The sequence below is a fragment of the Pan paniscus genome, chromosome 20 (assembly GCF_029289425.2).
Source record: "Pan paniscus chromosome 20, NHGRI_mPanPan1-v2.0_pri, whole genome shotgun sequence".
Lineage (NCBI taxonomy): Eukaryota > Metazoa > Chordata > Mammalia > Primates > Hominidae > Pan > Pan paniscus.
The window spans coordinates 63,055,671-63,070,661 of record NC_073269.2 but is presented as its reverse complement, the minus strand read 5'-3'; the positions used below and the strand labels follow the sequence as shown (position 1 = coordinate 63,070,661).

The window sequence follows — 14,991 nt, the reverse complement described above, 5'->3', positions numbered from 1 at the left end:
TTTTTTTTTCATTTTTATTTTAGAATCAGGGCACACATGTGCAGGTTTGTTACAAAGGTGTATTGCACAATGCTAAGATTTGGAGCATGAATGAGTATGTCACCTCAGATAGTAAGCATAGTACCCAATAAATGGCCTTTTCCAACCCTTATTCTCCTCCCTCCCTGCCTCCTCTTGTATTCCCTAGTGTCTGTTGTCCCATTTTAATGACCATGTATACCCAGTGTTTAGCTCCCACTAATAAGTGAGAACACGTGGTATTTGGTTTTCTGTTTCTGCGTTAGTTCGCTTAGGATAATGGTTTCCCGTTGCATCTGAGGTTTCCGGTTGCATTCCGGTTGCTGCAGAGGACACGATTTTGTTCTTTTTTTGGCTGCATAGTATTCAATGGTGTATACACACCTCATTTTCTTTATCCAGTTCACTGTAGATGGGCACTTGGGTTGATTCCATGTCTTTGCTTCTGTGAACAGTGCTGTGATGAACATATGAGTGCATGTGTCTTTTTGGTAGGACAGCTTATTTTCCTTTGGGTATATGGTATCTGCCTTTTAAATTCAACCTTAGGCTACTAAGATTGTTGTATATAACTGTAGTTAATTGATTTCTATTGCTAGAATACTATTTCATTGTATGGCTATACTATATTTATCTCTTCTACTGTTAATGAATGTTTGGGTTATTTCCAGATTTTGGATGTTCCAAACATGCTATAGTAAACATGCCCATCCATGTCTTTAAGTACACATGAGTAAATATACCTAGGAATAGAATTTTGGGGTCAAATAGAGATTAGAAGGGTGGTTCTCAGAGGCTGGGAAGGGTAGTTGGGGGGCTGGAGGGAGGTGGAGATGGTTAGTGAGTACAAAAAAAAGTAGAAAGAATGAATAAGACCTACTATTGATAGCACAATAGGGAGTCTATAGTCAATAATAACTTAATTGTACATTTTAAAATAAAGAGTGTAACTCTTTATTATCCTTTGTAACTCAAAGGATAAATGCCTAAGGGGATGGATACCCCATTCCCCACGATGTGCTTATTCCACATTGCCTGCCTATATCAAAGCATCTCATGTACCCCGTAAGTATATACAAGTACTATGTACCCACAAAAATTTTTAAAAATTAAAAAAAGAATTTCTGGATCAAAAGTGGTTTTCTAATTTACATTTCCCTTAGCATCTCCAGTGGATCCATGTTTTATATAATAGTTGGTATTGTCCCACTTCTTAATTTTCACTCAATTACTTAATTTTTACCCAATACTTAATTGAATGGGTATAAAATGGTATTTTGTCATTTTGATTTTCATCTCCTTGTTTATTAACAAGATTGAATATTTCTTCATGTTATGAGCACTTTGTTTTACAGGTGGGACCCTGAGGCTTAACCTACCCAAACTCACAAAGAACCAGAGCCAGGACTCTGATTCCTGAGGCTGAGGTATACTGCTGAGCTTTTAAGTATTTGCATGCTTGCATTCTGTCTTTATAAAGTGGCTTAAAAGGATATTTCCCCCTCAACCCAAATCTGTAGTAATTAGCAATAGGAACTGTTTCAGTAATGTTCCCACTTCTCTCAGACTCGATAAGACAAAGAAAGATGCAATGCCAGGTGCCTGTGGCTCTGGATTAGAGCACGTGGAAGCTCTCTGCTGGTCTGAATGCCTGCATCATGTTCAGTCCTCTCTAATCACGTCCCTTCTCCTCTCTCTGGGATAGTTCCTGGACTTCAAACACTTAGGAACATTTCTGGTGTTTGAGGAGTTGGTGACCTTCGAGGATGTGCTTGTGGACTTCAGCCCAGAGGAACTTAGCTCCCTTAGTGCTGCTCAGAGAAACCTCTACAGGGAGGTGATGCTGGAGAATTACCGGAACCTGGTCTCCCTGGGTAAGTATGCCTTCTCCACAGGACTTGGTTTCTTCCCACTAGGGCAGTAGCTCTCAACTCCTTCGTGTCCTCTCATCAGTAATGGTGGTTCACCATGTCAGTGAGTCTCAACCCAGGTCAGAGGCAATATTTTAATATTTGAATATCAAATTCACTGTTAATTATAAAATAGCTAACATTTCTTGAGCACGACATATGTGTCAGGCACTTGTGTAAGTAAGTGTTTAGCATATTTCAACTCCTTTAATCCTCACACTAGGCCTGTGAGGGGGAGGTATACTTATTGTTGTTGTTATTATTGACATTTTTAACGTTAAGGAACCTGAGTCATTGAAAGGCTAAAGTACTTGTCGAAAGCTGGGATTTAACCCCAAGCAGACTCCAGAATCTGCTCTTTTAAACTCTGATGTGCTACCAGACAGGGGTTTGCTCCACCAGTTCTCAGCACAATGGAAGGCTCAAAATGATGTTTACTGAATGAGCGAAGGAATTGCTAAAAATTCCAGGAGCTCCAAAGACTTCTACTGGCTTGAGTTTGAAGAATCAGAGATTGCCAATCTCTCTTTACATGCGGAGGCAAAATTGTTTTACCTGTTCTCACAGGTAAAGTTGAAAGTGAAAAGTGAAAAGTTTACGTTGCCAGTGCCAAGCTCCTTTTTCAGTGGCTTTTTTGGGGGCTTGAGGTCTCCTGAAAAACAGAATCCAAAACAAACACTGTTCCACTGGCAGTAACTTGGTGAAGTCAGACACCTAGTGGGAAAACACACATCCTACCCCAAACCTAGCACAGGGATGCATATGTTTAACTCTGGTTCTTATCGGTTACAAGGAAGTACATTTTCCAGCATATTTTACACTCTTCTCTAGCTTACCACATTTTATGACTTAAAATAGAGGGAATAGTATCAAAATAGAGGAAATAAATTAATTGTATCATTCCAGCTCTCATGCAGTGACCTGGAGCATTTCTATCTTGTGAGCCCTTGGCTTCTTTAACACTGAAGGTTTTGTGTTAATAGAGATCTTATATATCACCTGGGACATTGTCTTCCTAAGTGTGGAATGAGTACAGTGGGCTAAATAGAAGATTATTTTAGGCAGTACATGGACAGCATGACATAATCCTTCAATCTGTTGGTGAAAAAGAAGTTCTTCAATTTTCCTTTAAGCCTTCTGATGGTATCAAGTAGAGAATATCAGTTTGGTGTTAGCATGTCTATCTTGTTATTCTTCTATTTTAGTAAAGAGAGAGTAGACATCAAACCCTGAATGTTAGATAGGCAACAGAAGCTAGCTAGCACTCAATAACCTTAGTTTCTGTTATATTTATCATGATGTTACCTTCCATTTTTGTGTGTGTGTGTGAGTGACATTGGTTTCCATTTATAGGGTTGATATAAAGCTTCCATTGAAAATAAGCGTATTGGCCAGGCGCAGTGGCTCACGCCTGTAATCCCAGCACTTTGGGAGGCTGAGGCAGGTGGTTCATTTGAGGTCAGGAGTTTGAGACCAGCCTGGCCAACATGGTGAAACCCCGTCTCTACTAAAAATACGAAAAATTAGCTGGGTGTGGTGGCGGGCGCCTGTATTCCCAGCTACTCAGGAGGCTGAGGCAGAAGAATCACTTGCATCTGGGAGGCAGAGGCTGCAGTAAGCCAAGATCGTGCCACTGCACTCTAGCCTGGGAGACAGAGTGAGACTCTGTCTCAAAAAAAAAAAGAAAAAAGAAAATAAGCATATCTAAGTTAAAAAGAAAGGTGATCTAAAGAAAAACATTAAATACTGAATAGGACTATAAATGGCACATAGAAATGCCAAAATGCAAGGGTCATTCATTAACTCGTCAGTGAATTCAGACATACAAGGCCTGGTATAGGCATTTTGGTTACAAAATAGATGACATTTCCCCTTCTCATGGATGTTACATTTGAGTGGAGTCAGACAGTAAACAAATGGATAATAATTTGGTATGCAAATGATAGAAGTTTGGGAAACAAGGAACTAAGGGAGGGGGAGGAGCAGCACTTCAAGACAAAGGGGCAGTGGACGTTATCCCAGGAGGGAAAAGAACGATAATGTTGACTTTTTGAGCAGCTATGTCAGATTCTTGGTGCTGAAGTGTAGAGCTCAGCACACTGCCCTCATGCCCCCTTTTTAGTCTTCATAGCAGGGTTGTTCAACCTTGGCACTCTTGACATGGAACCAGATCGTCCCGGGTTGTGGGGCTGTCTTGCAGAATGTTGAGCAGTGTCCCTGCCTCCAGCCATACTAGACACTAGGAACCCCTCCCTCTGCTCCCACAGTTATGACAACCAAAGATATCTCCATACATTTTAGATGTCCCTTAGGGGGTAAAATCTCTATAGGCTGGAAACAGGCTTCATTTTACTCCTGCGAGAGTTTGTTCCTTCCTTATTATTCCAGAGTCTTTGGGACCTAAGGTTGGGAGTTACTGAAACCCTGAGTTCTGAATCTTCCTCTCCAACAGGGCACCAATTCTCTAAACCTGATGTTATCTCACGCCTGGAAGAGGAGGAATCACATGCAATGGAGACAGACAGCAGACATACAGTGATTTGTCCAGGTGAGTAGTGAGGGGGAAGCCTGGGGTGTAGGAGGGGGGAACCAGTAAATGCTAGTCAGAGAGCTTTCCTCAAAGTCCCCTGGGCCAGGAGAAGTCTGGTAGGTGCTCTTTTCCTCAGTACTCCCCTTCATCTCCTTTCTGAAGCCCATCTCTTCATGCAACATGAGTTCCTCTCCTGCTTAGCTCCAGGGAGGCCAGTGTCCTTTTACCCTTGTGTTCCAGCCCTTCCATTCACTCATGCCTTTCTCCTTGCAGCTAAAAATCATAGATCTCTCCTCTTTAACTGAGACAAACAAAAAATCCTGGCCTGATACCACTTGTCTTTCTCACTGCCCTCCCACTTTCCCTCACATCAGCTCCTCAGACTTGTTGACACCTAGACGCTCCCTTCCCTTTTCTTCTTAATCCCCACCCTCTGGTTTCCATCCCCCTACTTCTGCCAACTCAGACACACATATACGCTCTTTTCTGAAACTTCCACAAAAGGTTCCCACTAGCATCCTTATAGTTCTGGAACCATAGACTTCACCTCCTCCAAACTCTATGGCTACAGTCTAATAACGCTTACCATCTTCATGAAATCCCCTTCTTTGAATTGGGTCACCATGTGCAGCAGCTGGATCACTGTTGTCCTTCAGTTGTAGTTAACGGAAAACCCACACCCAAACTGGCTAAAGTCATAGAGGGATTATTAGCCTATAATACTGATCAGCTGGGCTGTATTCAGGGACCCAGTGAAGTCATCGAAGACCTAGTTTCATTTTCTCCTTCTACTCTGCCTTCGACTCTGACAATAAATCCTAGATGCATTTTTTTGTTCCTGTACAAAAAAGGAGCAAGAAAGAGCTGGTGTGTCCAAGAAGCATTCTCAAGAGAGAGGAAGCATCTTTTCCAGCTCTCCTGATTTTTCATTGTTCCATATCGGGTTATATCCCTTTCCTGAACTAGCAGCTGTGTCCAGTACAGTGCTGATTGACACAGCCCTCCTCCACGTTTGTCTGTGTGAGTGGAAAAGTGGATGTCCAAACAAAATTCAAGAAGTTACCAGGAAGACTCCTCTCTGTTTCTTTCATTGTCTTCTTTTCTTTCCCTACTCTGGTTTCTTCATTATTCAGTCATCTCATAGATATTTATCAGGCTTCTGTGGTGGGCCAGATACTGTCCTAGTATCTGTGGATACAATAATGAATAAGACAGACAAATCTCTTCCTTCATAGAGCTTGCATTCTAATGGGGGCAGTAGTTTTAAAAAATAGACAAATAATAACGGAGCGTAAAGTGGATAGAGAATGAGATATGGGAGGTTGCTTGAGATGGAATAGTCAGAGAAGGCCTCACTGTGGAAGACTTGAATGAGATGGGGGGCTGACCAATGTAGAAATCTTGAGGAAGAGTGTTACAGGCAGAGCGAACAGCAAGTGCAAGGGCCCTGAGATTGGAATGAGCTTGGGTGTTCCAAAAACAGTAAGAAGGGCAATATGGTCTGAGTTAAGTGGAAGATAGAAGATGAGATCACAGAGATAGTCAAGGGCCAGCCCGCTTAGGAATATGTTGAAGAATTTTATTATAAGTGAGATGCAAAGATGGTGGGAAGTTTTGAGCAGGGGCATGAAGTAGTGTTATTGATATTTTAGAACTTTGCTGTCCAATATGCTAGACAGTAGGCACATGTGGCTACTTACATTTACACTAGTAAGAATTACATAAAATTAAAAATTTAGTTCCTCAGTCACACAAGCCACATTGCAAGTATTTGATAGCAACATGTGGCTAATGGCTACTGTGCTGGACAGCAAAAATGTAGACCATTTCCATCATCACTGGGAGTTCTACTGGGCAGTGCTATTCTAGAAAGATCCATCTGGCTGTCCTATGGAGAACGGGCTTTAAGAGGAAAAGCCAGAGAAACCAGTTCAAGAGGCCATTGAAGTCCACCAGGCTAAAGATGATGGAGGCTGAGGCTGTGGTTGTAGAGGGGTCAGGTTGGAGGTATTCCCTGAAAGGAGAACTGACAGAACATGCTGAAATATTGGATATACAGCAGGGTAAGGAAAACAGAAGAGCCAGTGAGGACTAGGTGTTCTCTTACTCTTCCATTCTTGAGTGTTCTCTTCAAAGACCACTTCCTAAAAGAGTCAATCCATTGTGATGGGCCCAGCTATCCCTCTTTTCCTGATGACTTCCTAAGCCATGTTCTGGCTCTGCTGTTTTACCTGTACTCTGTTCACATACTTCAAGTGTCTGCCAGGATGCAACCACTGTGTTCATCACCTCTCTTCCAAACCACAGTCTTATACTTGACTTCCTTGGCTTCAGTATTTTTCCAACCAGAGAGTTGCCTTTATAAAGCACAGATTTTTTATCAGCTTCTTACCTCCGTCAAGATAAAATTCAAACTTTTAGCAAAACACTGAAGTTCCTCCCATTCTGGCCTGAAATTTGCATCCCAGCCTCATCTACAGATCTTGCAACTAAGATCCTGTGTTTCTAGCTCCCCAGGACTGTATATTTTCACAGTTCTATAGCTTAACTCAGGCTGTTTTATATAAACTCGCCCCCCTTCCCCGTTTACTGACGCCAAATGCTGTCCCCTCCACTAATCATTTCCTGTTCCTAAGTGGAGTCAGTTCCCCCATCTCTGCTCCTGTCGTCACTTACAGTCTGATTAGAGTCCCTTTTACAGACCTCTGACCCATCTGGTTAGATAATGCCTTGCACAAAACAGGCATTTAATAAATATTGAATTAAAGAGGATTGGTTGGCAGTGTAGATTGGGGTAAAACAAGAGATTCAAAGCTAAGAAAGGAGAATCTTTGTTTAATTCTGAACAAGAGGTTGTTGACCTGTTTGCTCCAGTGTTTCCTCAGTAGTCCTGAAGAACCACAGTAATAGATGTTCTAAAAAAAATGTTTCATAGCAAGATCACTTTAAGAAATGCCACATTCTGTACCTTCCCTCTTTAGGGTTCAAGGTGCATATTAAAAGTTCTGAATCCTACAGGAATGAAACCTGCTTGATTTGTGTCATACAACATTTCCCAAATTAACTTGACAGTGGAGCCCCCTTCATGGTAACAGCTATTTGTTTTTGAGAATATTAGCGATCTGCCAAACATGGTTTGGAAAATGCTGACAAACCCCAACCCCAGCTCTTTCTCTGATTTCTGCTCATTCTACTCTGTACAATTGTGGCATCTTTTTGACACGCCATCCGCCTAGATGATATTTTTTCTGTTTCTTCCTCACTCTTCCTTGCTTACTGTCTTTTCCTTTTTTTTTTTTTTTTTTTTTTGAGACAGAGTCTCACTCTGTCATCCAGGCTGCAGTGCAGTGGTGCGATCTCTGCTCACTGCAACCTCCACCTCCCGGGTTCAAGCGATTCTCCTGCCTCAGCCTCCTGAGTAGTTGGGACTACAGGCACGCGCCACCATGCCCAGTTAATTTTTTGTATTTTTAGTAGAGACAGGGTTTCACCATGTTGGCCAGGATGATCTCAATCTCTTGACCTTGTGATCCGCCCATCTCGGCCTCCCAAGGTGCTGGGATTACAGGTATGAGCCACTGTGCCCGGCCACTTACTGTCCTTTCTATCCTTTTTCCATTTTCTCTTTAGGTTTTCAGAAAACTCTCTCAACCTCCATAAGATCTGTTTGTTATCCTTGGTCTCTTTATTTCTATTATATTGCTATGTCTCTCTGAGTAAAAAGAATAGAGGAATTTTTACTTTTTTTTTTTCAGATTAGGAAAAGAGACCTGAAACCAAAGCACTAACTCCAGGGCAAAGCCTGCCTATAGAAATATCATTTATTGGGGGGCAGGATTGGATAATTTGGCGGTAGGTAACTTCTGGCATTGTCTCTGCAGGAGAGTCTCATGATGATCCATTGGAACCACACCAGGGCAACCAAGAGAAACTTCTGACTCCTATAACAATGAATGACCCCAAGACCCTCACTCCGGAAAGAAGCTATGGCAGTGATGAATTTGAGAGAAGCTCTAATCTTAGTAAACAATCAAAGGATCCTCTAGGAAAGGATCCCCAGGAAGGCACTGCTCCTGGAATATGTACAAGTCCCCAGTCAGCATCCCAAGAGAACAAACACAACAGATGTGAATTTTGCAAACGAACCTTTAGTACTCAAGTAGCCCTTAGGAGACACGAACGGATCCATACTGGGAAGAAACCCTATGAATGTAAACAGTGTGGTGAAGCCTTCTATCTCATGCCACACCTCAAAAGACATCAGAAGACCCATGCTGGTAGGAAGACTTCTGGCTGCAATGAAGGTAGAAAGCCTTCCATCCAGTGTGCGAATCTCTGTGAACGTGTAAGAATTCATAGTCAGGAGGACTACTTTGAATGTTTTCAGTGCGGCAAAGCTTTTCTCCAGAATGTGCATCTTCTTCAACATCTCAAAGCCCATGAGGCAGCAAGAGTCCTTCCTCCTGGGTTGTCCCACAGCAAGACATACTTAATTCGTTATCAGCGGAAACATGACTACGTTGGAGAGAGAGCCTGCCAGTGTTGTGACTGTGGCAGAGTCTTCAGTCGGAATTCATATCTCATTCAGCATTATAGAACTCACACTCAAGACAGGCCTTACCAGTGTCAGCTATGTGGGAAATGTTTCGGCCGACCCTCATACCTCACTCAACATTATCAACTCCATTCTCAAGAGAAAACTGTTGAGTGCGATCACTGTTGAGAAACCTTCAGTCACAGCACACACTTTTCTCAACATTGTTGGCTTCCTCCTAGAGTGTTGTGAGTGTGAGAAGGCCTTTCACTAGCCCCAGCTTGTTAACAACTTGAACATTCATCAAAGTGTGGTAAAAAAAAAAAAGTTGCAATTTTTCGAAGAGGGGAATTCCTCACGTCACACAGGTGAAAAGCTTACAAAGAATATTTTTGTTGCATAGGAAAGTAGCTAATAGATTTTGCCTTTTTCAGTGATACTCATCGTGAGGGAGGATTGCCCTCCTTTATATCAGATTGGATTCGTGGATATGTATTCTACGGGCTGTAATTCAGTACTGTCATTGATTTTGTTGTTCAAATGGCTACAGCTTTGGCCATCGGGAGCTCTTTCAGTCGGCTCCTGTGCCTTTTCAATAAGCTCCCATCCTTTTCAGGAACCACTTCCTTTCTATATCTTCCATAATTTTTCTCCCTTCACCTCCAGGAAAACCCTATCATGTCTTTAAGGTAGTTTCTACCTCATTCACTCTCATGAAATCTGCTTCTTTCCTCATGGTCAGAAGGCTCATAGCCTGATCAGTCTTTTATTTCACTTCTCCTGTTGCAGTTTTTGCTAAATCTGTATTCTGCTTGAACTGTTATTTACTTGACATATTTTTAATGGACTCATTTATGTTTTTTAAACTTCAGTACCTCTACTTAAAAAGGAAATTTTTAAATCACCTCAGACAAAGGGTTTTACTCACACGATAACCAGACTTCCCTGATTATCTCCAAGATGTCCTTTAACAGTTGGCTTGTTTCAATCTGGATCTAAATGTGGTCCACAGATTGCATTTGGTTGTTTAATCTCTTAAGTCTCTTAATCTAAAGCAATCCCCTCTCACGTTTTTAAGGCCTGTGCAACCCTGAGGTTAATATAGAACTTCCCTCCTGTTCCTACCCAGTTCGTGATATGTCTAACAGTTTAGAGACTCCTCTTCATGTTTACATTTTTAAATTTAGAAGAACTCATTTAAAAATTCTTATATTTCATTGTGGTAAAAACCACATAAAGCTTAGTGTCTTAACCGTTTTTAAGCATGCAGTTCAGTAATGTTAAGTATATTCACATTGTAGGCCGGGCACGGTGGCTCGTGCCTATAAATTTAGAAACACTCATGTTTTAAGTTTTTTAGTGGTGATGCAAGTAATATACATTCCCTGAAGAAAACTAGAAAATGTTTGTTTTTTCTTTGAATATTTGTATTTCCCCCTCCCAAATATACTTGCTGCTAAAAGTTTATGCCCATTTTTTCTTATGCATAAACCTGTATAGCTTTTAAAAATTATATTTTTAGGCTGGGTATGGTGGCTCATGCCTGTAATCCTGGCACTTTGGGAGTCCGAGGCAGGCAGATCACCTGAGGTCAGGAGTTTGAGACCAGCCTGGCCAAAATGATGAAATCCCGTCTCTACTAAAAATATGAAAAAATAGCCGGGCATGGTGGCGCTCGCCTATAGTCCCAGCTACCTGGGAGGCTGAAGCACAAGAATCGCTTGAACCTGGGAGGCAGAGGTTACACTGAGCTGAGATTGCACCATTGCACTCCAGCCTGGACAACAGAATGAGACTCCATCTCAGAAAAAAAAAGTTATATTTTTATGAAATGAAATATACTACCATAAACACTGTTTTGAGGGCTAGCATTTTCATTCTCATATATTATGAACATCTTTCCATATACAGAAATACATTCCTAAATTTCCTTTTAGTACTTGGTTGCATGGATGTGTCTTAATTTATTTCATCTGGCCTTTCATGGTTGGAAACTGGGGTTGCTTATAATTTCTCTCTTTTTTTTTTTTTTCAGATGGAGTCTCACTCTGTCACCCAGGCTGGAGTGCAGTAGTGCAATCTTGGCTCACTGCAAGCTCCACCTCCCGGGTTCACACCATTCTCCTGCCTCAGCCTCCCGAGTATCTGGGACTACAGGCGCCCGCCACCACGCCCAGCTAATTTTTTTGTATTTCTAGTAGAGATGGGGTTTCACCATGTTAGCCAGGATGGTCTCGATCTCCTGACCTCATGATTCACCCACCTCAGCCTCCCAAAGTGCTGGGATTACAGCTGTGAGCCACCGTGCCCGGCCAATTTATCTCATATACACATTGCTGCTATAGTTATGCTTCCACCCCTTTAGCCCTTGGGTTTTGGGGTTTTGGCATTTTTCCTTATTGATTTGCTCTAACGTCTTTGCATCTGGTCTTGTTTCCTAAGGGGAAATTCTCAGCAGTGGAATTCCTGAGCCAAAATGTCTGTATCTTGAAGGTTTTAGAAACACCCCTAGCCTCATTCTAGCAGGGTTTAAAAGTTGTGTTGATTTTTTTTCTCTAGGGAAGGATTATAAACCACTTACCTCTCCTCCACAACCCTCTTCTCCTTGAAGAATTTGCATGATGAACCCATATTAGGATATGACAGGATTTAAGTCAGGCCTCAAAAGAGCCACAGATGAATTGAAGTCTTTTGTTTGAATTTTTTTTTTTTTTTTTTTTTTTTTTTTGAGGCAGAGTCTCACTCTGTCACCCAGGCTGGAGTGCAGTGGCGCAATCTCAGCTCACTGCAAGCTCCGCCTTCCGGGTTCATGCCATTCTCCTGCCTCAGCCTCCCAAGTAGCTGGGACTACAGGCACCCGTCACCATGCCTGGCAAATTTTTTTTTTTTTTTTTTTTGTATTTTTAGTACAGATGGAGTTTCACTGTGTTAGCCAGGATGGTCTTGATCTCCTGACCTTGTGACCCACCCCACCTCGGCCTCCCAAAGTGCTGGGATTGCAGGTGTGGAGCCACCGTGCCTGGCCTGAACTATGATTTTTAACATAGTTTTATTAGGTATTGTTTCCTCACTATACAAATAATATTGAGCATATTAAAGAAAATTTTGCAAAACAGAGAAGGCTAATAAACTTCCTAATAGTTCTAGGTATGCAACTAGTACAAGTCCAGGGAGGTAGTTATATTCACAAGTAGAAGAGACCCTTGGCAGAGAAGAGAGAGGGTGGGCTTTGGAGCCAGGGAGAGCTGAGGTCAAATTTCAAGGTCCTCCTTAGAGGCTGATTATACCTCGTTTTCTTAGGAAATGGGGATCCTCCCCTGGGAGAACCATTAAAAGGCCTAGAGTTCATCTATAGAAAAGAGCCTAATAGTGCCTGGTATTTAGAAGGCACTCAGTAACAAGTAGTTGCAATTAGGGAGTATTTTAAATTTTATTTTATTTTATTTTTATTTTTTTTGAGATGGAGTCTCACTCTGTCACCCAGGCTGGAGTGCAGTGGTATGATCTCGGCTCACTGCAACCTCTGCCTCTAGGGTTCAAGCGATTCTCCTGCCTCAGCCTCCTGAGTAGCTGGGATTATAGGTGCGTGCTATCACACTCGGCTAATTTTTGTATTTTTAGTAGAGACAGGGTTTCCTCATGTTGGTCAGGCTGGTCTCAAACTCCTGACCTCGTGATGTGCCCACCTCAGCCTCCCAAAGTGCTGGGATTACAGGCGTGAGCCACTGCACCCGGCCTAAAATTTATTTTTTAAAATGTTTTATTAGCAGCAATAAACTAGAGTTGTAAACCACAGTTAACACATCAAAACGCAACCACGTTTTATCATATTTTAGTATTTTTTCTACAAATATTTTTTTCTATGTGTAGGTTTTTAAAAATAGCATTACAAGTTTAAAGTTCTTTTCTGATTTTGTGACAATTTTTAATTTATATAAAAGTCTGATTAACAAAGCATAAATTACTGTATTTACAGTTTAGAATCGATTTCCAAAAAGTGGTTTCACTAGATGACATGTGATGAACATTTCTAAGGCTCTCGAAAGATCCTGCTGGATTTGTTTGTGGAGGGGCTCTGCCATTTGTAGCCCTCAGCATAGGGAGGGCCAGAGGTATGAAATAGGTGGTGAACTTACCATCCTCCCTCTTGAGTCCCTGGCAGGCGTTGTTAACCAGTTATGCACTCTCTGGTTCCAGTGAACCTGAGGACAGGGTTGGATCTTTCTCAGCACAGCACCCAAGGCAAACAAGACACACTAAGCAGTTTTTGTATGTGCAAAGAACTGCCTTTGTCACCCTGGTACCAAATAAATACTCCCTTTAAATAACTTTGCCTGCACTGGGTATTTATTCACTTAACAACCAAAAAATCTTCACCTATTTGGTAAACCAAAAAAAGATTATTATTAACAATAATTAATCCATTTTTGCATTATTATGCATTTTTTCCAAATAAGTTTTAAAAACTTCTTTATGTATAACCTAGGCCCTTTACCTCTTTAGCTTTTTTGTCTTTATGCTTTTTCTTACTAATTTGTGTGAACTCAGTTTCCTTTTAAGTACACATTTCTGATGGATTAATGTTTATTTTTCTTTTTAAAGCAATATTTGACTCATTAAAGGCAACTACTTTATAGAAATGTAGATCTCTCTCCCTCCCTTTGCCACGAAACAGAAAAATACACTATGAACACCACTAACATTTTTAGTCTGTTTTCTTGTAACTTAAAATTAATGACTAGATTTATGAAGGTAGTTGCCTCTGGGGAGTGGCTGAAGTAAAGATCTCATTTTCATGGTCTATACCTGTCCACTTTGTTACCCTCGTGACTGTATTACGCTCTGTTGCCCAGGCTGCAGTGCAGGGGCACGATCGTGGCTCACTGCAGCTTCTGCCTTCCAGGTTCAAGCAGTTCTCCTGCCTCAGCCTCCCAAGTAGCTGGGACTACAGGCATGCACCACCCTGCCCGGCTTTTTTTTTTTTCTATTTTTAGTAGAGATGGGGTTTTGCCATGTTGGCCAGGCTGGTCTGGAACTCCTAACCTCAGGTGATCTGCCTGCCTTGGCCTCCCAAAGTGCTAGGATTACAGGTGTGAGCCACTGCACCCAACCCTGTATTACCTATTCTTAAGGTATTTATAGATAGTTGTCATATAGCTGTGACTATTCCATGTGTGCGATAGTATATCTTGTTTTTCTACCCAATCTTATACCTTACAAAACTGCTGTCATCACTCACTCGTCTGTGGTTATCACCTCCTTAACAGTGGCACAGCAAACCCAGTGCTTTCTGTGGATGGCTCCTCCTCTGTTGTTAGGAGGTAAAATTCAGTTTCAATTTTTCATAGTTATGAACATACTATAATCAACATTTCGGTGCTTAAACCTTTTTCCAAATGTAAAATTTCTTTACGATACATATTTGCTAAAGAGGAATTGCTGCATCAGAAGGTGTATAATTGCTTTTAAGATTTTTGATATATCCAAGTTCCTTTTGGAAACATTACATCAGTTTGCACTGCTGCTACTGCTAGTAATGCTTGGGGATACGTGTTCCTCACACACACCCACTACCCCCCACACCTCCCGCCCAGCTGGCATTATGTAATAACAGCACTTTTCATTGTAGGGTGTTTAGTAGCAACTTTGCTAATAGGGGAAAGGGCATCTCATTTTAATTGTCTTTGATTTTTAAGGATGTTGAACTTTCTCCTGTAAGCTTCTTAAGCCATTGTTTCCTCTCTTCACATTGTCTGTCTTTTAATCATTTGTCTATGTGACTTTAATAGCTTCCTATCAGTTTGAACCATCTCTTTGCATAATAAAGATATTAATTCTTTGTTGTCATCTTGGCTGCAAATGATTTTCCCTCTTTGGTATTTTCTTTATTTTTTGAAAATGTTTCAATTTTTATATATTTCAATCCTTCTATTTTCTTCCAACCCTACAAAATCTAACCCTCTGTAAACATTAGTGTTTTATTCTGGAGTTTTAAAAAT

The 14,991-nt window shown here is 41.3% G+C and overlaps 2 protein-coding genes across 17 annotated transcripts in view; one reads left to right on the top strand and one right to left on the bottom strand.

The window, feature by feature from the left end:
• The window catches only part of LOC100987733 (paternally-expressed gene 3 protein), a 69,853-nt gene extending 56,733 nt beyond the window's left edge, over positions 1-13,120 (top strand). For all 10 annotated transcript variants that reach the window (XM_057300738.2, XM_057300735.2, XM_057300736.2 and 7 more), the window contains 3 exons: positions 1,724-1,892; positions 4,381-4,476; positions 8,340-13,120. In XM_057300738.2, coding sequence (XP_057156721.1) covers positions 1,724-1,892; positions 4,381-4,476; positions 8,340-9,181 — 1,107 coding nt within the window. In that variant the 3' untranslated portion in view covers positions 9,182-13,120. The remainder of the gene's footprint in view (positions 1-1,723; positions 1,893-4,380; positions 4,477-8,339) is intronic.
• ZNF71 (zinc finger protein 71) overlaps positions 1-14,991 on the bottom strand; it is a 204,484-nt gene that overhangs the window by 15,766 nt on the left and 173,727 nt on the right. For 2 of the 7 annotated variants that reach the window (XR_008622185.2, XR_004667928.3), the window contains one exon: positions 13,129-13,194. The exons of the other annotated variants lie outside the window; for them this stretch is intronic. The gene's annotated coding sequence lies outside the window, so the exon portion shown is untranslated. The remainder of the gene's footprint in view (positions 1-13,128; positions 13,195-14,991) is intronic. 7 annotated transcript variants of the gene reach the window in all.